The sequence below is a fragment of the Coenobita brevimanus genome, chromosome 7 (genome assembly GCF_032717465.1).
Source record: "Coenobita brevimanus isolate Jiangsu-jjx chromosome 7, ASM3271746v2, whole genome shotgun sequence".
NCBI classification, from domain to species: Eukaryota; Metazoa; Arthropoda; class Malacostraca; order Decapoda; family Coenobitidae; genus Coenobita; species Coenobita brevimanus.
Window position 1 is genome coordinate 36,672,227 of NC_136960.1, and position 23,708 is coordinate 36,695,934.

At 44.7% G+C, this 23,708-nt stretch overlaps 1 protein-coding gene across 1 annotated transcript; it reads left to right on the plus strand.

The window, feature by feature from the left end:
• The first annotated feature begins 62 nt into the window (after positions 1 to 62).
• On the plus strand, positions 63 to 22,950 carry LOC145404365 (uncharacterized). Its single transcript, XM_080275891.1, has 11 exons — positions 63 to 82; positions 175 to 227; positions 413 to 613; positions 14,702 to 14,911; positions 16,449 to 17,546; positions 18,556 to 18,740; positions 19,409 to 19,662; positions 20,033 to 20,106; positions 20,813 to 20,980; positions 21,228 to 21,333; positions 22,482 to 22,950. Exons 1-11 carry the CDS (start codon positions 63 to 65, stop codon positions 22,948 to 22,950), a joined length of 2,838 nt encoding a protein of 945 aa, XP_080132017.1.
• Positions 22,951 to 23,708: the final 758 nt, after the last annotated feature.

Sequence of the window (23,708 nt, forward strand, 5' to 3'; positions counted from 1 at the left end):
GCATGAGACTGCATCATGTCACCCTGTTACATTTCTTAGTCATCACTGAACTAGTATACGTGATGGGGCTGAAGAAGTTAAGGTAGGTCACAACCCTGCAAACCGTACTGAACCAAGGTGATGCAGGTGAGGTGTGTAGTGTACTGGACTTACCCAGCTCCCCCTGCACCACAGAGAACCGGTCCCCCTCCACCATGAACCGCGGATCATCCACCAGTTCCTGTGTGGTTAATAAATGGGATATCCATAGTTAGGCTGCTTCATCACATGCTATGAAATTTTGATCTTACATACCTTACATGTAATGTATAATATGTATATAATATATTTATAATACTCGTACATACATATTATAATAAACAATATATATATAATATACGGTATATGCATATATATTCCTTTCCCCCTATAGTGTTAACTCACCGCTGGCCTCTTCCACGTCACCGCCTTGTTGAAGCCCAGGGACGCCTCATTGGCCGGGAACTCTGGGTCCTCAAACAGCCGCCCCTTCGCCAGACACCGCGCCTTCAGCTTGGCGAAGTCCTGCCCCCGGAACAGACGGTCTCTGCCACCCACCGTCATCCTGGCCGTCGCGGGAGAACGGGACTGGAAGGTGGGATTTGCAGAACTCTCTGGTTTTACCTAAGTTTTGCTGCAATAATAGTGAAGATTGTGTTAGATGAGGTTAGGAAATGTTACACACACACACACATACACACACACACACACACACACACACACACACACACACACACACACACACATGATGGCACGCATACGCTTGTGTGCATGTGTGTGTGTGTGTGTCTGCGTGTACGTCGTTTGCGTGCGTGCTTGAGTGCGTGCCGCAGAGGTTTGCCCATAAAAATAACAGTATTGTACGTTTTCTGTCGTGCATATTTTATATTTATTTTGCTCCGTTACACTGGCCCTAACCGCTAGTGCCAACATTCCATACTGTTCATAATTCCTTTGGCAGTATTACAAAGTCTGAGAACAGTGTGAGTTGTTGGAGGCTACAGACGTGGTAGTGTGAAGGATGTGTGTAGTATGACAGTGTGTGGTGTGATCAGGTAAAGTATGTGTTAAGGTGTGGCTGTATGAAGTGTGACAGTGTGCTGTTTGGTAGTTTGTGGTTTATGTGAAGTGTGGCAGTGGGAGGTGTGTGTGTGTGTGTGTGTGTGTGTGTGTGTGTGTGTGTGTAATAATGCAGTGGAAAGTATCCACTGGTGTTGCAGTTTAAGATATGAATTGGGTGTGGTCATGTGTAGTGTGTATTTAGATGTGGCAGTATGTTTTGTGCCAGTGTGTGATGTGGTAGTGTGAAGTGTGGCCACGTGAGATGAGACTGATGTACCTAACGTGAGGCAGTGTGAGTTGTGTTAGTGTGAGGTGTAGGATTGTAAGTTGTTGCAGTAGTGTGAAGTGTGACAGTGTAAGGTGTATATGTGAAGTATGATGGTGTTAAGTGTGCCAGTGTGAGGTGTATAATGATGTCATGTGAGTGCCTGAGATTTGGATGTGGTATGTTAGTGTGAAGTGTGTGTAGGGTATAGTAGTGTGAAGTGTGACAGAGCAACCCAAGTGTACAGTATGAGTTGTATTATCTGTACAGTAACTTTCCCAGCACACAGTGTATGTATATATATATATATATATATATATATATATATATATATATATATATATATATATATATATATATATATATCATTTTAGTTCGCCTTTCACCTCTGTTACTTATTTGCCTTTGCTACTTAATATTCACCTTTGTAACTTAATATTCACCTCCCACTTACATTTTCCTCTGCTCCGTAACACCTCTTCCTGAGTGATTTATTTTGCTTATTACAATTAACTCTCCTCTTTCATGCTTTTTAAACCATTCTATTATCACTATGTTCTACTCAGATAACGTACAAAAAGACATTAAAAACATAAATAAATCGCTAAGGAAAAGGTGTTAGGGAGCTTCCTTAACAGACGAGAGTGGGGCTTTGGCTTCTTGAACCTGTATTCTCGTCGTTTGAGGAGTTCCCTATCACCTCTTTCTTAGCGATTTAATTTTGGATACGGCCAGTTAATTATCTGTTTTTACTTTTTTTTAGTGCAAGGTGATATTGGAATGAGTTAAGTATCACAGAAGAGGGTAGCAAGGTGTAATAAGCAAAATAAATCGCTTAGGAGGGGTTGTTAGGGAGATGGATTGGTATACAAGAAGTTCGGATTGTGAGAGGTTTTGGGTGTGGAATAAATTACTAGAGTTGTTCCTACTATGAGAGAGAGAGAGAGAGAGAGAGAGAGAGAGAGAGAGAGGGAGGGAGAGAGAGAGTAAATATTCTTATCATACTTTACATATTGACTTCGTGTCTTGCATTAGAGAGAGAGAGAGAGAGAGAGAGAGGCAAACTGAATACTGAGTTACCGTACAACAACACATCAGCACTGGAATATGATGCTAGTCACGAAGAAGTGCTATGGAAAGGATGTAGAGCCATAGTATTGTCACTTTCTGCCACTGAGCTATGTGAAAGCTGCAAAAGGACAGAAATCTGGGCCAAGTTAGTGTAAAACGAGTATAGAGTTGTGCCTACCGTGAGAGAGCTAACATATTGACCTTTGCTTATTACTGCAACCCGCCGCGTCCACTGAGTCAACAGGTAAGCGGTTGTATTGCCAGCGGAAGAGGAAGATAAGGTGACGACACGTTTTTATCAGGCCCGCGCAACCTGATTTCATGCGTCACTGATAACTGGCATCATCATCATCATCATCATTACCATTTTCATCATTATAATCGTCGTCGTCGTCGTCCCCCAGATTTATCATTATCCTCATCCTCATCCTTATCCTTCTCTCATCATCATTGGCATCATATCCTCATCCTCCTCGTCGTCATCACGCATTGCCTAGTTTTTCGTTTCATTCATCATACTTTCAGGTGATTTTATATAACCTGGTCAAGGTTTGTGGTGCTGGTGGAGTATAGGCAAGGTACGAGTAAGATTAATTGCCCCAGTTCGAGAAGCCTCACCGAAGCTGAGTAAAATTGTTTGGTGGTTGCAAGAATGATGGCTACGTTATAGTTGTTATTGGCGACGTTGTTGTTGTTACCCTGGTCTGTCTGGCCGAGCAGACTCGTCGACCACAGGAAAGCAATTGGTTCTGTGGGGTCGTCTTACAGGTAGAGTACACCCACCATGAAGGGATCAGGTGCTCCCCTATGGTGAACATAACCGTGTCGGACCAGGGCCCTTCCCACGGCGAGGTGGAGGGAAATAGGAGGTTTGGCGCCCGGGTATACGCTACATTTTTTTTTTTTTATGTAAGAAAGAAGGAACCAAAGGCAAGGAGGCTGCACGATTGTTCCCGTCAAGAAAAAAAAAAAAGATAACAGACAGCCAAATTCAAGATCCGTTCATTTCATTTCGAGATGCCTTGACACTGCGTTTGAAAGACTAGAGATCATAGGCAGTAGGAAATACAGAAAGAGGGAGAGTTGCCCCACCCACGGTGCACAGTGCCACGACGTGCACCCGTCATCGGAGTGAAAGGGCTCAGTCCCGTCTACGTGCGGAAGTAACCGACTGCAGATAACAGTAATCGGATTTAAATGCTTATCAGTGTTTTGTGCTTGTAAGGCGGGAAATTCAAGTTTATCCCTTGTATATATATCTACATTAAGGACCGTAGTGTAAGTAGAGGAGGAAATTTCGTAGCTCCCTTTCCGTAGCGATTTATTCTTGGTAATATATCTCTCTGTATCCTTTTGTGTGCTATTGATGTAAACTAATATCAATATATAGACGATGTGTCGATCATGGAAGGGAATGCTAAAGTGTAATATGCAGGCTAAATCGCTAAGGAAGAGTTGTTGCGAAGCCTGTGCCACTTGAGGTCATATACTTAAAACCTAAAATCAAAAAGTGAGATGCAACCCCCCGAATTTTGACGATGTTTTTTGAGGTAAGTGAAAATGATGGAATGTATTTACACACACACACACACACACACACACACACACACACACACACACACACACACACACACAGATAGACAGACAGACAGAAACCAACAGCACAACTACACACACACACATACAGAGAGAGAGAGAGAGAGAGAGAGAGAGAGAGAGAGAGAGACCAACAACACCACTATTCACACACACACACACACACACACACACACACACACACACACACACACACACACACAGAAACCAACAGCACAACTATACACACACACACACACACACAGAAACCAACAGCACAACTATACACACACACACACACACACAGAAACCAACAGCACAACTATACACACACACACACACACACACACACACACAGAAACCAACAGCACAACTATACACACACACACACACACACACACGCACACACACACACACACACACACACACACACACACACACAGACAGAAACCAACAGCACAACTATACACACACACACACACACACACACACACACACACACACACACACACACACACACATCCACTCACCCATCCATCCACACACAACCATCCACTCACCTGTTGAAGCACTGTCGACCGCCACTACTATCGTCCTGTTGAAGCACTGTCGACCGCCACTACTATCGTCTTCCCTTCGCCAAAAATCACTGCTCAGCTCGCAACTACCTCACTCACGTCGGGAGCACGATAATATACTGTTACCTGGCCGTCTCTTATCACTTGCCTCACCCTGCCAGTATCGCTTCTCTGTCTGCCTTATAATCCGTCTTGATCGCCGTGGTTTAAGGCCTGAGTTTTATCTTTTGCGTGCCCTGGTTTAGTTTGTGTTTGGGTGTGGGTGTAGGTGTGAGAGGTGTGGGAGGGGTTTGTGATGTGTGTGTGTATGGGGGTGTGGGGAGGTGTGAGAGGGGTTTGTGATGTGTGTGTATGGGGGGGATGTGGGAGGGGTTTCTGATGTGTGTGGGGTTTGTGATGTATGTGAATGGGGGGATGTGGGAGGGGTTTGTGATGTGTGTGGGGGTTTGTGATGTGTGCGTGGGGGTTTGTGATTGTGTGTGTGTGTGTGTGTGTGTGTGTGTGTGTGTGTGTGTGTGTGTGTGTGTGTGTGTGTGTGTGTGTGTGATTCTTTCCTTTCACTCTTTCAGTGCACAGAAAGTGGCATGAGAGACCTCGTTACATCTCTTCTATAGCGATTTATTTATTTTTTTTTTTACACCTTATCGTTATTTATCTATGCTGTTTTTCTTTCCTTTACTATATACATACGTTGGATCAGGAACATGAAAGAGGGTGTTGGGGTGTAATGGTCATAAATCAATATAATAAATCACTCAAGAACGGTTACTACGAAATCTGAGTCAACTGGAATGCAAGCCTCTGACTCATATTGCCTCATTCCGCCTCCCACTGGCTTTCTTTAGGCTCCTTTTCTTCGCCTCAATGTTGCATCACTTTTCCTTTACTAGTGCAGCTTAATTGTATAGCTATTCTCTCTCTCTCTCTCTCTCTCTCTCTCTCTCTCTCTCTCTCTCTCTCTCTCTCTCTCTCTCTCTCTCTCTCTCTCTCTCTCTGCCTAAAATTGCCATCCCTCCCTCTTCGTTGCTGAGGTGTAAGACAATATTAACACCAAAACATATCACTAGTCACGAAGAAGTGCTGTTTAAAGGTTATAGACCCGTATTCTCGTCAGTTAAGGAATCTCCCTAACACCCTTTCCCAAGTGATTTATTTTGTTTATTACGCTACCCCTTATTGTCCTCTTCTGCAGTGTTACATAAATCCTTCCGTTATCATCATACTCTGCAAAAATAACGTACAAAAGGATATTAACTAGCCATATCCAAAACTAAATTGCTGAGGAAGTGGTGTTACGGAGCTTTCTTAACCTACGAGAATATGAATCTGACCCTTATTCTAGTCGGGTAAGGAAGCTCCCTAACATCTCTTCCATAGCGATTTAATTTTTGGATATGGCTGAATATCCTTTTGTATGTTATTTATGCAAAGTAAAGGGATATTAGAAGGATTTATATAACACAGGCTTGGAAAGTAAGGTGTTATAAGCAAACTAAATCGCTTAGGAAAAGGTGATAGGGAGCTACCTTCACCCACGAGAATACCGCTCCTGTCTTTTATTCTCCATTCTACACCCCCTGTCCATCCCGTACCTGCCCCTGCCACGTGTGTCGATAGAGGGAAGAAGGAAAAGAGGTGGGAGGGAACTGGGAGAAAGAATTGACGTAAGGTGATGGAATGGAAGGACACATGTGCATAAGTTAATTCCGTAACCCTCTTAAGTGTATGATTAGGTATGATCAGGCAGGTTAAGTTAGAAATTGGGGTTCGGTTAAGTTGCGGAAGGTTTGGTTAGGCGGGGCAGGGTTAGGTGCGGTGAAGCAAGGTTAGGTTGGTTTACGTAAGGATAGGTTAGGAGAGGCAGGGTAAGGTTAGCTGAGGTTAGGGTAGGGAAAGTTAGGAGGTTAGTGTAGGATAAGTTTAGATTTTCTTTGTTTTGGTTACGTTTTCATAGGTTAGTTTTTTTTTTTTTTTTTTTTGTCCGACTCTGAGCAAAGGCTTCAGGGCCTATATCTTGAGGGCAGTAGCCTATCCCAAGGCCCAGTAGTCCTCCTACACCTCCATATGTCACCACTTTGGCGCTAACACCCACCGTCCATATTGAATACATGCTAGGGCTGTCTCATACAGGACTGGTGTATTGGTATTAGCGGGGGTATTTTTACGACATGTCGGCGGGTCATCTGGTAGATCAGGAAAGTCTGCTTTTTATGAAATTCAAATCCTTAAACTGTCCTATGCCTCAGCCAGGATTCGAACCTGGGTCCGTCAGGACTGCAAGCTAGAGTAAGCTAGGATCTGTGAGGCTAGTTTAGGTTATGATGGAGTAAGCTAGATTATCTGAGGCTAGGTTAAGTTAACATGGAGTAAGCTAGGTTATATTGGACTAGTTTAAGTTAGGATGGAGTAAGCTAGGTTATATGGGGCTATGTTAGGCTAGGTTAAGTTCCACGCGTTACTGTGTTAAGTCACGTGCCGCATCAACATTGCTTGATATCAGCAGGGCTGGTTTTCATGATGTGTAAGTGTGATAAGGAGATTAAGAGGATTAGTGCCGCCGGGAATACGTGGTTACTCATCAGATACCCCTTCAGCCCCAGGACGTGGTTTCTGCTGATCACCATTTTAGTTGGTACAAGAGGGGAGCCCAGTAGTGAAGGGGTTAGTGAAAGCTCAAACTTGACTTATTTCATTCTAACTTGGCCCAAAATTGCCACCTGTCCATCTTGAATTTAGAGGTGTAACAGTAGATTAGCACTGGAATATGATGCTAGTCACGAAGAAGTGCTGTGGAAAGGATGACGAGCCTTACTCTTGTCTCTCACTGCTGATGAGCTACGTGAAATAAACTACAAAATGACGAAAACCTGGGCCAAGTTAAGATGCAACTATTATTATGATTAGTTGCTGTTGTTCATGTATCCCCAGGTTCATCAGAAACGTGAACCCAGGCTAAAATTCCCCTTCTGCTGTCAATAATTATCCTTTCGTGGGATAGGGAGGGCGTTGAGGAGCGTTTGTATAACAGGGAAGTGGAGTCTGTAGGATAGTAATAGTAGTAGTAGTCTGTATATAGTAGTAATAGTAGTTGTAGTAGTAGCAATAGCCCCAGGTTCATCTAAAACTCGAACCAGCGGACTGCACACTTGAGTTATCGTACTGCAGTCCACCATCCTCCTTTTGAGGGATAGGGAAGTAGATAAGGGACGTTTGTTTAGCCAGGCAGTCGAGGCTCCAGGTAGTAACAGTGCCACCACGTGAAGGCGTCCCTCTCCAGCAGGCTAGAGCACATGACTGATAGGATGACATAAATCTTGGGACGGTGGAAAAGAGTTACGTAGGCAGCTCCCTCTGTGTTGTCCCGCCACTCGATAACGATAACGCATTTATTATTACCATTATTTATCATTCTCCCTTTATAATGCATGACGGCCTCACGTAACGCCTGCCCGAGATAATATAAAAAAGTAAAGGAATTTTTGTCAATGGATTGCGGTTGTCGATAGAGGCATAAAATTCAACATTATATTATTTTGCCGAATCTGAAAGAGTATTGAACCGTATCCTTCATTCTTTCCTCATTGGGAAGCGACGCATAGTATAGTAGTAGTGATGGTGGTGGTACTATTACTACTACTACCACTACTACTACTAGCATTAGGGCAGTAGTAGTAGTAGTAGTAGTAGTAGTAGCAGTAATAGCCCTAGGTTCATCTGAAATGTGAACCCCGTGGACTGAAGGCTGTACTTGCCCTTCTCCGGCGTCCACCCACCTTCTCTTGGGGGATAGGGAGGGAAATGAGGGACGTTTATATAACCAGGCAGCTCCACCACCCAGTTATATCAGTGCCACCACGTGAAGGCTTCCTCTCCATCCCCAGAGAGGTTGTAAAAGGGGTTATTCAAGAGGCACTAGTACACGTTAGGTTGGTAGCCTGGCCAGATTGGGTTTCGGGTTTACTGGGGGTAAATTCATTGGTGTGTACTGCTTTTGATGACACACACACACACACACACACACACACACACACACACACACACACACACACACACACACACACACACACACACACACACACACACACACACACACACACACACACACACACACAATCAGCAGAACCATCATATTTTACACAACACCACTCCATGTCACCACCCCTGTCACCACACACACACACACACACACACACACACACACACACACACACACACACACACACACACACACACACACACACACACACACACCATTATCAAAAGCGAGTGGATTAGCGAGTCACAGATAAAGCCTGATTGAGGTTTTTGAACGTGACTGTAGGTAAGACGCTTAACGCATTACCTGCCACACTTCTATCTATCGATCTATCTATTGCCAGACGCCATAATCCCGTAAGGGGTGGCCACTGACTTCGAGTTAGTTGTTTTACGGGGAGGGGCACTAACCCTCCACCAACCCACTTGTTGACACGTAGGGAGCACGTATGTTTTGGTTATATGGTTACCACCCAGCGTTGTAAATGGTTCCTTGGCTTACAGGAAACCATTTGGCTTGTCACTCAATGTAAAGCCACCTGTAAAGGAAAGAAAAGCAATAAGAAGTGACGGGAAAGATGGGAGAAATAGGAAGAGAGGAGGGCAGGCACAGAAAAAAAATAAATAAATAAAGGCTAAGGAAGAAGTAGGCAGTACTACTTCAAGTGAGTGGATGATGGTCGCCACCACCTACCACTAACCTGCCACACCTACTGGACGAAATTCCTTCTATACTCCTTTCACCTTAACTTGGCCCAGATTTTCGTCCTTTTTCAGCTTATTTCACGTAGCCCAGTGGCGACGGTGCTAGGGCTCTACATCCTTTCCATAGCACTTCTTCGTGACTAGCATTATATTCTAGTGTTAAGCGATTGTTGGAACTCAGATTTCAAGATGGAAAGATGGCAATTTTTGGTCGTCATATTTATTAAAAAGAGTAGTGAAGTGGATTTTTGAGAGAGAGAGAGAGAGAGAGAGAGAGAGAGAGAGTTTCAGTGCTTGTGTGTGTGTGTGTGTGTGTGTGTGTGTGTGTGTGTGTGTGTGTGTGTGTGTGTGATGGGCAGGAACATAACCAGCAGAGAAAAGTATTTTATTCAAACTTTTGTCACCGTCTGTCTTCTCAGGCTCTAAAGTTCGCCAATTATTTCACAGCATCTACAGGGTGGTTCATAAATAACGCTCCCTTTCCCCTCCCCACTCCATTCTCCCCTCCTCTCCCCTCCCCTCCCCACCTCATTCTCCCCTCCTCTCCCCTCCCCACCTCATTCTCCCCTCCTCTCCCCTCCCCTTCCTTCTCACCCTTCACCCTCCACTCCACTCCTCTCCTTGCAGTCATCCATCCTTGTCAGCTGTCAGTGCCTGATTTTGGCCTCCCTTCTCCAAATTCCTTCCTTCCTCCCCTCCTCATCCCTTCCTCCCCTCCTCCTCCCTTCCTCCTCCCCTCCTCCTCCCTTCCTTTCCCTTCCCCTTCCCTTCCTCGTCCCTTCTCTTCCCATCTTCCCCTTTTCATGTCCTTCTCTCCTACCTTCCCACTTCCCTCACTTTTCCCCTTACCTCTTCCTCCAGTTTCCACCCCTTGCCCTTCCCCCTCTCCTCCTTCCCCTTGCCCTTCCTCTTTTTCCCCACCCCTTTCCCCTATCCCTTGCCCTTCCCCCTCTCCCCCACCCTTTTCCCCACCCCTCTCCCCCATCATTTCCCCCCACTCCTTTCCCCACTCCCTCTTCCACCCTTTTCCCCACCCCCTCTCCCCCCTCTCCTTGCCCTTCCCCCTCTCCCCCCTCTCCTTGCCCTTCCCCCTCTCCCCCACCTTTTTCCCACACCCCCTCTCCCACTTACAGTGAACGGAGTATAGACGATTGATAGATGCAGTAATTACCGCTTTCATCCCGGTCACCTTTATTATTATTATTATTACTACTACTACTACTATTGTTGTTGTTGTTGTGACTATTAGTGTTTTTGCTGCTACCAGGCGATTCTCTCTCTCTCTCTCTCTCTCTCGCGCGCGCGCGCTTTCATCCTTTGAGGCGAGACTCAACCATTACTCACTGCTTCCCCGTGGAGTATCGACAGACGCGATGCTAAAGTGTCCATATTGAGTAGCTCACGTTATTCATGTGTCAATCAGGAGGAGAGGCGGCGGGGCAGAGGGGCTGGGTATTGAGTGTGAGTGGTGGTGGGGGAGTGAGGGTATTGTGCGGGTGTGGGGGGTTATTGAGTGTGGGTGGGGTGATGTGGGGGGTATTGAGTGTGTATGGGGTGATGTGGGGGGTATTGAGTGTGTGGGGGGTGATGTAGGGGGGGTATTGAGTGTGTGTGGGGTGATGTGGAGGGGGCTGTGTGTGTGTGTGTGCGAGGGGGTAGAGTGAGGGTGTTGGTAGGTGTGGGGGGTATTGAATGTGTGTGTGTGTGTGTGTGTGTGTGCTGAATCTGTGCGTGGATATGAATATGTGGATGAGAACAGAAAACACTGATTATTTTTCTATTAGTTTCTTTCATGTTCCCTTCATTCTCACAGACGTACCCCTTTCTGTATAGTCACCCCTTCACTCCGTTTTCTCTGGGGAGGGAGGGTGACGTCACTAGGATGGCGGGCTGTGATTGGCTGTGATATCCCAAATGAGCAATATAAGTACAGACTTCGCGAAAATGAATCCAGCCCGTGAAACTCGCCAATTCGCCATTCCTTTGCGTGCGTTGGGTTGGGTTGGGTGTAGCGACGCGTGGTAATCGCTCCTGACGCATATAAACATCGGTGTCAAGTGTCTGAATAAACACAAAACATCGCGAAATCACATCCTTTTGACGCCCTATCGTTTTTGGCGAATTAGGATCGTAAAGTTGCGTTTTGTGAAGCCACTTTGAGATAAGATAACACCGGGACACTTGGACATATATGAATTAACACTGTATAGGAAGATTGGAGTATATTAGGACATCAAAGCAGAATCAGGATTACTACCGCAACTTCAAAGCAACCTTGGGACATCGGAGGTACATTGAGACATCAAAGCAACCTTGGGACATCGGAGGTACATTGGGACATCAAAGCAACCTTGGGAGATCGGAGGTACATTGAGACATCAAAGCAACCTTGGGACATCGGAGGTACATTGAGACATCAAAGCAACCTTGGGACATCGGAGGTACATTGGGACATCAAAGCAACCTTGGGAGATCGGAGGTACATTGAGACATCAAAGCAACCTTGGGACATCGGAGGTACATTGGGACATCAGAGAAACATAAGATCGTCAAAAACATAATTGGGACATCAAAGAAACAAGAACATCAAAGCAACATTGGGACATCAAAGAAACATAATCTCGTCAAAGGCATCATTGGGACATCAAAGAAACAAGAACATCAAAGCAACATTGGGACATCAGAGCTACACTGGGACATCAACCAAACACTGGAACATCAGAGCAGTACTGGGACATCACAGCAACATTGGGACATCAGAGAAACAAGAACTATATCAACGTTGGGACATCAAAACATCAGAATAATCAACGTACTGCTGGGACACTCGGTTACTTTAGGGAGTGACGGAACATTGGGACATCAGAGTAGCATTTGGACATTCAAGTAACATCGGGGCATCAAAGTAACAATGGAAAATCAAAGTAACAGTGGGACATAACAGTAACATTGGGACATCAAAGTAGCATTAGGACATTACAGAATCACCTCAGTATCAAAGTAGCAGAAAGACATCAAAGTAGCATCAAGATCTTTAAGTAACAACGAGTCATCAAAGTAACAACATTAAAGAGACTGAAACTTTGAGGCAACGTAGGACATCAAAGAAACCTTGACGTAACAGTGGAACATTAAAGTAACTACAGAACGTCTAAGTAACATCAGTAGTCCACATTAACATCAGAATCTGTGTAACACCCAAGTATCAAAGTAGCAATAAGGCATTAAGACAGCATCGGGACGTCAAAGTAAGAGTATAACGTCTAAGTAGCAGCAGACCAGAGTAACATCATATCAAAGTACTATCAGGACATCAAAGTAACATCAGGACATCAAAGTAACATCTGAATATCAAAGTAACATCAGGACATCAGAGTAACATCACATCAAAGTAACATAAGAACATTAAAGTAACATCAGGACATCAGAGTAAAAACAGAACATCAGAGTAACAACAGCAGGCCACATGAACATCAGTAACATCAGAACACAACAGTAACAGCTGGACGTCAAAGTAACAGCAGAACAAAGTAACATCAAAGTATCAACCAGAACATCAGAGTTCATCAGGACCACGAACGTCAGTGTATCAAAGTAACATCATGACGTCAAAGTAAGGGGTGAACCTCAAAGTAACATAGATCATCAAAGTAACAACAGGTCAAAGTATCATCAGGACATCAAAGTAACAACGGAGCCTCAAAGTTAACATCAGGACACAACTGCAACATAGACACCACCGTAACATCAGTACATCAAAGGAACAGCAGAGCATCAAAGTAACAACCGAACATCAAAGTAACATCAGAGTAGCAACAGTACATCAAAGTAACTGAACACCAAAGTAACAACAGAACATAAAAGTAACAACAGTACAGCAAAGTAACATCAGAGTAACAACAGATCAAAGTAACAATAGTACATCAAAGTAACAGTAAAAGTAACAAAACATCAGAGTAACAATAGAACATCAAAGTAACAACAGCATCAAAGTAACAACAGTACAACAAAGTAACCACCAAAATAACAACAATACATCAATGTAACAACAATACATCAATGTAACAACAGAACATCAAAGTAACAACAGTACATCAAAGTGAGAAATGAACATCTAAGTAACAGTTTAACAAAGTAATACCACAACATCCACGTAACATTTGAAAGGTAATGCAGGACGAAAACCACCACATCGCCTTCACTAACCACAAGAGCCCGTCAGAAGGAAGGAGAAATTCAAACATCTCTGAAGTTAAGCGCAAAATTTGAACGAAGAGCGCTATTGGCAAACTGCAGCGCCGACCTTAGCTGCGCAGATTTACAGTTGAGCGCAGGAATAACAGAAACCAGCTCTGAAGTTGGCCCAGAGCCGCAGTGGAGAGCAATATAGAACAGATTTCACTTTAGCGTAGATGTACAGAGAAACAAAAACTACCTTTGGAAATAGCGCAGATTTACAGCGGAGAATAATAAAAAATAACACATACATCACAAATTTAGAAGGACAAGCAGTATTGGTTAACAAAAGTGCCATCGTTAGCGTAAATTTGCAACGACGAGCAGTAATGGCTAACAGAAGAGCCAATGTTTGCGCAGATTTACGGCGAAGCGCAGAAATGACTAACCAAAACTCCCACGTTAGCGCAAATTTACGACGAAGATCAGCGATGGCTGACAGAAACTCGGACTTTAGCGCAGACCCACAAAGCGAAGCAATATTGACCGACAAAAATTATGACATTTGCACAGATTTACAACGGGAGGCAGTAGTGACTAACAAAATCTTCATTATTTGCACAGATACACAACGACAAGCAGGGATGGCACACAAAAGCTCCGACGTTTGCACAACTTCACAACAGAAGGCGGTAACGATTAACAAATGCTCCGAGGTTAACGAAGATTTACAGCGGAGATCAGTTTTGAAGTTTTGGGCGGCTGTGAAGAGATGCGGTTTTATCTTGGAGCGAAATCCACCCTCCAGCTTCTTCAACATTCCACATCTGCTCCTCACGGCTCCTCTCCTCCTGCTCCTCTCTGCCCTCCTCCTCCTCCTCCTTCCATGCACCACAGCTCAGTCTGGTTTGTTTGCTGTTATTTATTACTCCCATGTGCTGGAGAGGGAAGCCTTTACGTGGTGGCACCGATATATGCAAACTACTTCCCTGCCCCCCAAACGGAGGATGGTGGACTGCAGAAGGGCACTTTTAGCATGTAATCAACGGGGTTCACATTTCATATGAACCAGAGGCTGCTGCTGTTGCTGTTGTTATTATTATTATTATTATTATTATTATTATTATTATTATTATTATTATCTGCAGGTAAAGGTGGTAAAGGAAAGGAGAACTTAACAATTTTCCGTTCCCCCCCCCCTTTTTTTTTTTTCCAGGGAACGATGGCACCGGGTTGGAGTACTACGGTGTGCGCTTACAGTCGGAGGGAGTGCCAACCACCGCCTCGTACATCAGGTGGAAGAACACCGTGCCAACCATGTCCACCGTCACCGTCTGCCTCCATCTCTTCCTCTCACGTACACGGTCAGCACTTACGCCCCTCCTCAGCTACTCCGTGCCTGATTTTCAAGATGAGCTGTTGATTTGTGAGTAAAAATTGATAACGTTGCTGTGATAGGTGATTTGGACTTGGGATTGTTGATGATGATGGTATTATTATTATTATTATTATTATTAATTATCCATCCATCCATCCATCATCATCCAATCCTACGTTGTCCCATGAGGAGCGTAGGAGCCCGGGGCTAGGCAAGTTGGTCTTACGTTTAAGATGAGGTGACCAGCCTCACTCAATCCTGAGTGGCATTACGTCAGCAGTCAACCCCAACCATCCCTTGGATATAAACCTTCACCGGCTTAATCCGATTGGAGTGCTGTAATTATCCACTAAACCACCAGGCGCCAAAATTTGGTTATATGGTTACCACCCAGCATAGTAAATGGTTTCCTGGTGTACAGGAAACCATTTGGCTTGTCACTCAGTGTAGAGCAGAGGTCAGCAACATTTAAAGCAAGAAGAGCCACTTATTTTAAAGTCTCATAAAAATGTAGTAGTCTCGGAGCCGCAGTACAAAAAACTGTCTCATAAACCGAAATCTACAGTACTTCTAAATCTAAACAAAACATTACGATGATATTGTTCCATCTACGTAACAGTATAGATCTTTTCAAAGCTGAATAAAAAATCTAATGTTGCCTTGCATGTGTTATATGATGCCTTCGTTGTGAAAGAATAAATAATTATTTATGAAGCTCCTGGAGCCGCAAAAGTGTCCTGGAAGAGCCGCAGGTTGCCGACCTCTGGTGTAGAGTCACCCATAGGCAGATGGAAGGGGAAAGAATGAAAGAAAGAAAGACAGAAGAGGGAGTGTAAAGTCACCCGTAGGCAGAAGGACGAGGAAAGAATGAAGGGAAGAAAGACAGAAGAGGATGGTAGGAAAGAAGGATGGATGAGAGGAAAGGGCAGACATCCGAGAGCAGCACTACATCGAGTGAGTGGATGGCGAGCGCCCCCACCTACCACTGTTATTATTATTATTGTTATTATTATTAGCAGTTAACTCCTTCATTATGATTGCTTATTGGACGTTTTCATTTGTGGTGGTGATTTTATAGCAGTTGTTAATAATAATAATGATAATAAAGATGATGATGAATTTTTAAATTATCAGTTAACCCCTTCACTATGATGACTTTTTTTTCGAAATGTAGATTTGTCAATAAGAATTAACTTAACGATTAATTTAAGTGAGTAAATAGTCAGTAGTTTAATTCCAAGACACCATGTTCCGTGCCTCCTACCCCCAAACAATTTTATTTACCCTTTGAACTGACAGGCTTTACGTTTTATTTTTCGTCTTATTATTTGTTTTATGTATATCATTCCTCTCTCGGCTTCTCTTTTCTCCCCGCCCCTCCTTTCCCCTCTCCTCTTATCTATTCTTCTATCCTTTTACCTCATCATCATCTCTCCTTTCGTCTCATCTACTGTACTCTCCCTACCTCTCTCCTACCCACCCTTTCTCTTCTCTTTTCTCCTCTCCTCTTCTCTTCTCTTCTCCCCCTTCCCCTTGTCTTCTCTCCTTCTCACCTCACCTCTCAAAATCTCCCTCATTGCTTCAGATATGGAATGGGATTACGGGGCTCTAACGGTGGTGTGCTGTGGGGGCAACGGCCGCGTGGAGCACCTCAACGTCTTCAACTTCTCGCTCCTTCACTCCTGGATCCACCTCTGCGTCGCTCTTGATCTGCAGGCGTGGCGGTACACAGCGTCCTTGGGCACTGACATCATAATGGGCGACATCATTAATCTCTCTGGGGAGGACCTATTCGTGAGAGGCGGCGGGATACTGATCGTCGGACAGGAACAGGATATGCATGGGGAGGGATTTTCAGTGGAGCAGTCGTTTGAGGGCATCGTTGCCAACATGATCTTGTACCCGCAGTATATGAGGGAGAGGCGGCTAAAGGAGTACGCCTTGTGTGAGTTTATGAGGGTGGATACATCGGTTGTGAGCTTCAACTCATTGGAAGAAAACTGGGAGGTCTTTGGAGATGCTCTGATCGTCACCTTGACCGAGGAGGATCTGTGTGGTCCACCGGCGCCAGTCAACGTCATGTTCCCTGAGCCACGCACGCTGAAGGAGTCCCGGGTCCTGTGCCACATGCTGAAGGGGAGGCTCAGTGCACCTCGGAATGAGAAAGAGAACCAGGCCATAGTAGAGGAGTCCAGGGATAGGACTGACGTTTGCACCACCAGCTGGGGGGCCTACCTGTGGCTGGGGGTGAGGGCACAGTTATCAGATGGACAGTGGAACTACCTCAACATGGAGACTAACAAGACCGTACCTTTTACCAACTTCAGGCTTGGCTATGATCGACCTTTTGCCTCATACAACTGCATCTTCATGGACTCCTATGAGGTCGGCAAGTGGGTGGTGTATCCCTGCAGCCTGAAAACCTGCACTGTTTGTTCATTCAGCAAGATGGCAACGCTGCGGCTGAGGGGTCTCTGTGCGGACACGTTACTAGACAGAATGTACGTGATCAGCGGGGTGAAGAATGGAAAGCCGGTGTTCATAGGGGTGGGCAACACTGAGATCTACTGGAACAACAGCACGTGGGTGATGAGCGACCACCTCCACCCAGACATCTCCGCCAACATGACCATGACAGACCTGATGCAGTACCCCACTGGTCTGCGACACTGGAATATTTCAGGTGTGTTGGGTTTTCGTAGCAAATGTAAAACAGTAGTAGTAGTAACAGTAGTGGTAGTAGTAATTGTTCCCTAGGCAGTGTGGCAGTCAAAACAGTTAACCCCCTTACCTTGTTAAATTGTTGTGTTTACCCTATTCATATTATTGCTCTTAGTACACTGTAGGAGCACTGTTACGAAAAAAGCATATTTAATTCATAATTATCGAGTGTTTTCATATGTAAAATATCATGCTTTTTTTTATGTCTTCTCCGTATTCTTCGTCAGTTGTTTCTTTGCTCATATTTTATTTTTATTTATTTTTATTTTGTTTATTATTACAGCCTAACTTAAGACATCTCGGTCAATCAACTGACATATCATTGTAGTGTGTCGTGTTGTTTGTTGTTGTTGTTGTTGTCCAGGCTTATCTGAACGTGAGGTGAATCCGGTGGTGTGCAGGCTGAAGTTGTCCTTTTCCTGCAGTCCACCAGCCTCCTTTCGATGATACGGAGGGAGCTGAGGGACGTTTATATAACCGAGCAATGGAGCTGCCTGGTTACATTAGTGCCACCGCCTAAAGGCATCCCTCCCCATCACCAATATTTCCTGAAACGTTATGTGTATGTGTAGAATTTCGTTCATTTATGAAACTTTGCCAGCATGTGTAGAACTTCGTATGTGCGTATGTAGTTTCTTGTCTGTCTGTATGTAAATCTTTCATGTATATGTACGTAAAATTATGTACATGCGTGGAGTTTGTATGTGCACTTGCAGTTTCATGTCTTTGTGTGAAGGTTTGTATGTATGCATGTAATATCGTGTGCATTTTTTTATGCAAGGAAGAATTTTCGTGTGTGTGTGTGTGTGTGTGTGTGTGTGTGTGTGAGAGAGAGAGAGAGGTACACTCATGAATGTGTCTGTATTCAAAAGTGACATTTACGTAAACCATAAGATACGCATTTTTGGTGTGAGTAAATGTATGATAAGTGACAGGTTCAGGTGTGCTTATCAGTGTACCTGCTTACAAAGGTGACAAGTGTCCGGGCAAGCAGCCTGCCCTGCTCCTGACGGCGTGCAGTGAGAAGCAGTACACGTGTAACGACGGCACATGTATCCGAAAGATGCAGCGGTGCGATCTGGAAGTGAACTGCCCCGACCAGAGCGACGAGAGGCTGTGCAAGGCGGTGGTCGTGCCCCCAGATTATATCAGGGAGGTACGTGCAGAGAGAGAGAAAGAGTTACAAATATGATCCAGTTATGACGGAAAATAGATAGTTCATTTTTCGTGATTTTACTTCCTGATGCATCCAGTACGTGTGGTTGACGATCCAGCAATTACACGTAACCATCCCATCCCTGCAGATCAACCACAATTACGCTAAGGAAATAGTCACCAGTGTACGATGGGGAATAGACGGTAAGTTTGTATATTCTTCTGTAGGTTCTTCCAGCACGTGTGGGGTTCGATCCGGCAACGATCCACATGCAGGTCATCATTTAGTCCTCGCAAATCAACCATAATTACAACAGGGAAATAGTCATCAGTTTAAGACAGGGAATAGAGAGTAAGTTTGCATTTTATTTTCCTTGCAGGTTCCTCTAGCACGTGTGGGGGTGATCCAGCCACGATCCATATGTGGGTAGTGATCCTCCTCATACAGATACATCATTACACCGAAGCAGAAAGTCTAGATTAATGATGATGGGAAATTGATGGTAAGTTTGTTTTACTTGCAGATTCCTCCAGCACGTGTGGGCGATGATCCAGCCACGATCCATATGTGGGTAGTGATCCTTCTCGTACAGATACATCATAACACCGAAGCAGTTATAAGTCTAGATAGGAAATAGATGGGAAATTTGTATATGCTTCTGCTTTCAGGTCCCTCCAGCACGTGTGGGCGATGATCCAGCCACGATCCATATGCGGGTGGTGATCCTGTCCATGCAGCCCATCGACACGGACAACATGAAGATGACGCTGGACCTGACGATCACGATGGTGTGGCGGGACCCGAGGCTGGCCATGGAGAGCCTCAACTACGCCGATACCCGCAATGTTATCCACGACCAGTCCACAATATGGCGCCCCGAACTGCTGTTTCAAGACCTGACAGGCACACAGGCTGAAACCACGTAATTTTTTTTATCTTTTATTTATTTATTTATTTATTTTTTTTTGCATATTCTCCCTTAATTATAATTATTCTATGTTAATCTTGACTAGGCATAAAATTAGCATAACACATAAATCTGTGAATCTTTTTGAGTTTGTGTACAGTCTTGTTTGTTTATATGTTTATCTTCAATTTTTAGTTCATTCTTTTTATCCCCATCAGCTTATGCACTTTGCAATATGGTGTACCCAGATAGAAGATTTTTATATCCTTTTTATTTTCATACCGTCCCCATCCCAAATTAGGAAACAGAGGAGGGGATGTTGATGATGATGACGATGTAGGTTGAAGTCTGAATTGGTTAAGACCCTCCATGAATACTTTTGCAGGCTGCAGTGGGAGACGTTCGTGGTTGTGATGGAGTCTGGACCAGAACCTGACGACATTACCAGGGTCAGGGAAGGTCAGTAAAGCTAGGGACGGTCAGTAAAGCTAGGGACGGTCTGTAAAGCTAGGGACGGTCAGTAAAGCTAGGGACGGTCTGTAAAGCTAGGGAAGGTCAGTAAAGTTAGGGACGGTCAGTAAAGTTAGAGGGAGTAAAGTTAAGGGTAAGTCAGTGGGTTAAAGGTCAGTCAGAAATAGCAATATAATAAAGAGAATGTGAGCCAGTGAATATTCTCGACTGTGGTATCTTTGTGGGAATTATAGGCAGTGTTGTTTTGCAGACACCCATAACATTCTGTATATTCCTTTTCTTTTAACCTCTTCAGTTGGATTGTTTTTTAAATAACAGAACAGAGGAAGGAAAAACAATATTAAAAGAAATGTAGTATATATTTATTGTCTGCAGGTGTTTGTTTAATTTGAGACTTTGTGAGACTTTCGAGCGGGAGAGTTAGATACAGACTCCTCTTCCCAGTTATACAAACGTCTCTCAAATCCCTCCTCATTCTCCAGAATCAGGCTAGTGGACTAGAAGAGAAGAGCTGCAGTCCACCGAGTTCAGATAGAAATGAGCTTGGAATAATAACAACAACAACAGGGGGAGATAACAGATTATGATCAAAATGGTGTCCTCGTGCAGAAGAAAAGAGTAATAACACAGTAGTCTTGGCAGTACTGTTTGATCCTTAAAAATAGTGACAAAATTCAACCGTATTCCTTTACAGACGAAGTGTATCCCGGCGAGACCAACTCCCTCAAGCTGACCCAGACCTACTCCGTTAGAGTCACGTGTCAGATGAACCTCGGCGACTACCCCTTTGACGGCCAGATATGCACCTTCAACCTGCGCCTCCAGGACTTCACACGGGACCTGGTGGCGCTGTCAACTCCAGGTATCAGCAAAGACATAAATCCCTTCGCCTCTCGTTCGTATTGTTTATAAAGGCTCCAATATGCATGAATGCTACGGCCTTAGTCACCTAATGGCGGCTTTCCACGCTGCTTGATCTCTTGCAGCCTCTCTGTTCAGTTCCTTATCCCTGTGTCATACTCTACTAATTCCCAAGCCTTTTTCGGTCTCTCTCGCAACCCTACTCCTAACGTTGTCGCCTCTTACCCTCCGCACCCTGTTGTTGGCAGGCACCAGCGTAGATTACCTGGGAGCCACCAACCTTCGTGAATATGAAATGCGTTCGGTGGAGATGGTTCAGGCGGACTGGAAGAATCACAGTGGCCAGGAGATAAGGTACATAGCCATAAGCTGTCCTGAAATTAGGTTGTGCATAAGATTGTTTTTGTATACTTCGTTTGTTTGGCACTGACGAGGAGCCTACACGTGGTGACCGTACCTTGGGTGGGGTGGAGCAGCTGTGCGTCCTCATGGGGGCAATATCTCCTCATTATATCCCTGCACCTCGCCGTGGGAAGGATTTTGGTCTGACCCTGTTGAGGCGATGTCTGCCACAAGGATGCGCCGGATCCCTCACGGTGTATGTACTGTACTTTACCTGCAGGACGGCCCTACAGAACCAGTTGTTTACATGTGGTTGACGGGTGTGCTCGGCCAGACAGACTGGGGTTAACAACAACAACAAAACAGCAACAACAACTCAGCACAGGAGAGCAACATTGTGGTAGTTATTATTATTGAATGCTAAATCTAACTCCACTTCAGGAGGGTGCTCCGAGGCTGAATATAATCGTGTAGACAGCAGGATTAGATTAAACTACTGTTTCATTGTGCTACAGGGACTTGCATTGGTTATGAGTACCACACTGAGGAAAAGGATAATGGTGGTGGTGGTGGTGGTAATAAGAATGGTAGTAGTAGTAGCAGTAATAGTAGTAGTAGTAGCGGTAGTAGTAGTAGTAGTAGTAGTAGCAGTAACAATTTATATTAACTAGAAAGCTCTTCCAGAGCGCATACCTTTGCCAATGCCAAGTAAATTAAATATTTACCGCTGTAATTCCTCTTTCCTACCTCAGTGATACATTTACCGTCTCACCAAGTCATATAATTCTACGGTGCCAGTCTGCCCTGCTTCTGAAATGTCAGAGATCGCTTACTTCTGCTGACTCCATGAAATGCATACTTTATCTCTGCATCCGGATCCAGATCCACCTCAAAATCCAGTAAAATATTCCTCGATCCAGTTCCCACCTATCCACTGGATTTCATTGATATCTGACAGCAACTTTGTGAGAAACCTTTTACCCAGACAGACAGACGGACACTTTAATACAAAACCTCCCCCAAAATCATTGGCGGATGTTATAATAATAATGATAATACAGGTAATAATAATACTAATTATTATAATTATAATTATATTTATAATTATAACAATAATAGTCATAATAATTACTAATCAATAATAAACACCTGCCGTACAGATTCCGGCTGGTGAATCTGTCAGGTTTCTACGTCAGTAGCACGTACGTGCCCACCTTCCTCATGGTGGTCATCTGCTACTCCACACTCTTCTTCGAGATGGACGACTTTCAGGACAGGATCATGGTGTCCCTGACGGCACTCCTCGTCCTGGCCACACTCTTCACCCAGATCACGGAAACCACACCCACCACATCGTACCTGAAGCTCCTGGATACGTGGTTCGTTGCCTGTATCCTTGTCAACTTCTCCATCTGTATGCTTCTGGTCGTCATCAATCACCTGAGGATGATGGAGGGTGATGGGGCTACAGAAGTGATACCCTTCAATAAGAATAAACCTGGGAATTTCTACGCCCCTCGCCCCTCAAGATGTCGCCAGCTGAACAAGGCCTCGCAGATCGCCATCCCTATCATCCTCGTCATCCTCGTCCTCGCCTACACGGGGCTTACCCTCAGGGAGAACTTTTAGAGCGCCAGGAAAGCAACCACCGCCTCCCACTTGAAACTTCACCCACCACCTCCTACTTGAAGCTTCGCCCACCGCCTCCTACTTGAAACTTCACCCACCACCTCCTACTTGAAACTTCGCCCACCACCTCCTACTTGAAACTTCACCCACCACCTCCTACTTGAAACTTCACTCACTGCCTCCTAAAGCTTCACCCACCATCTTCCACTTTAAACTTCACCCACCACCTCCTACTTGAAACTTCACCCAGTGCCTCCTACTTGAAACTTCACCCACCACCTCCTACTTGAAACTTCACTCACTGCCTCCTAAAGCTACACCCACCATCTTCCACTTTAATCTTCACCCACCACCTCCTACTTGAAACTTCACCCAGTGCCTCCTACTTGAAACTTCACCCAGTGCCTCCTACTTGAAACTTCACTCACTGCCTCCTACTTGAAACTTCACCCAGTGCCTCCTACTTGAAACTTCACCCAGTGCCTCCTACTTGAAACTTCACCCAGTGCCTCCTACTTGAAACTTCACCCACCGCCTCCTACTTGAAACTTCACCCAGTGCCTCCTACTTGAAACTTCAGGACTCGTGGTTCGTGTTCTGTACCCTCCCTAAGTTCATTTGTATATTCATCAGCTTCATATTTATCTTGATCAACTTCATTTGTATCCTGTATTTCTCTTCAGCTTCTCCATCTTCATGTCTCTTGTCAGCCACTCCATCTGTATTTCTTTTCAACTCCACCTGTCTCCGGCCACTGC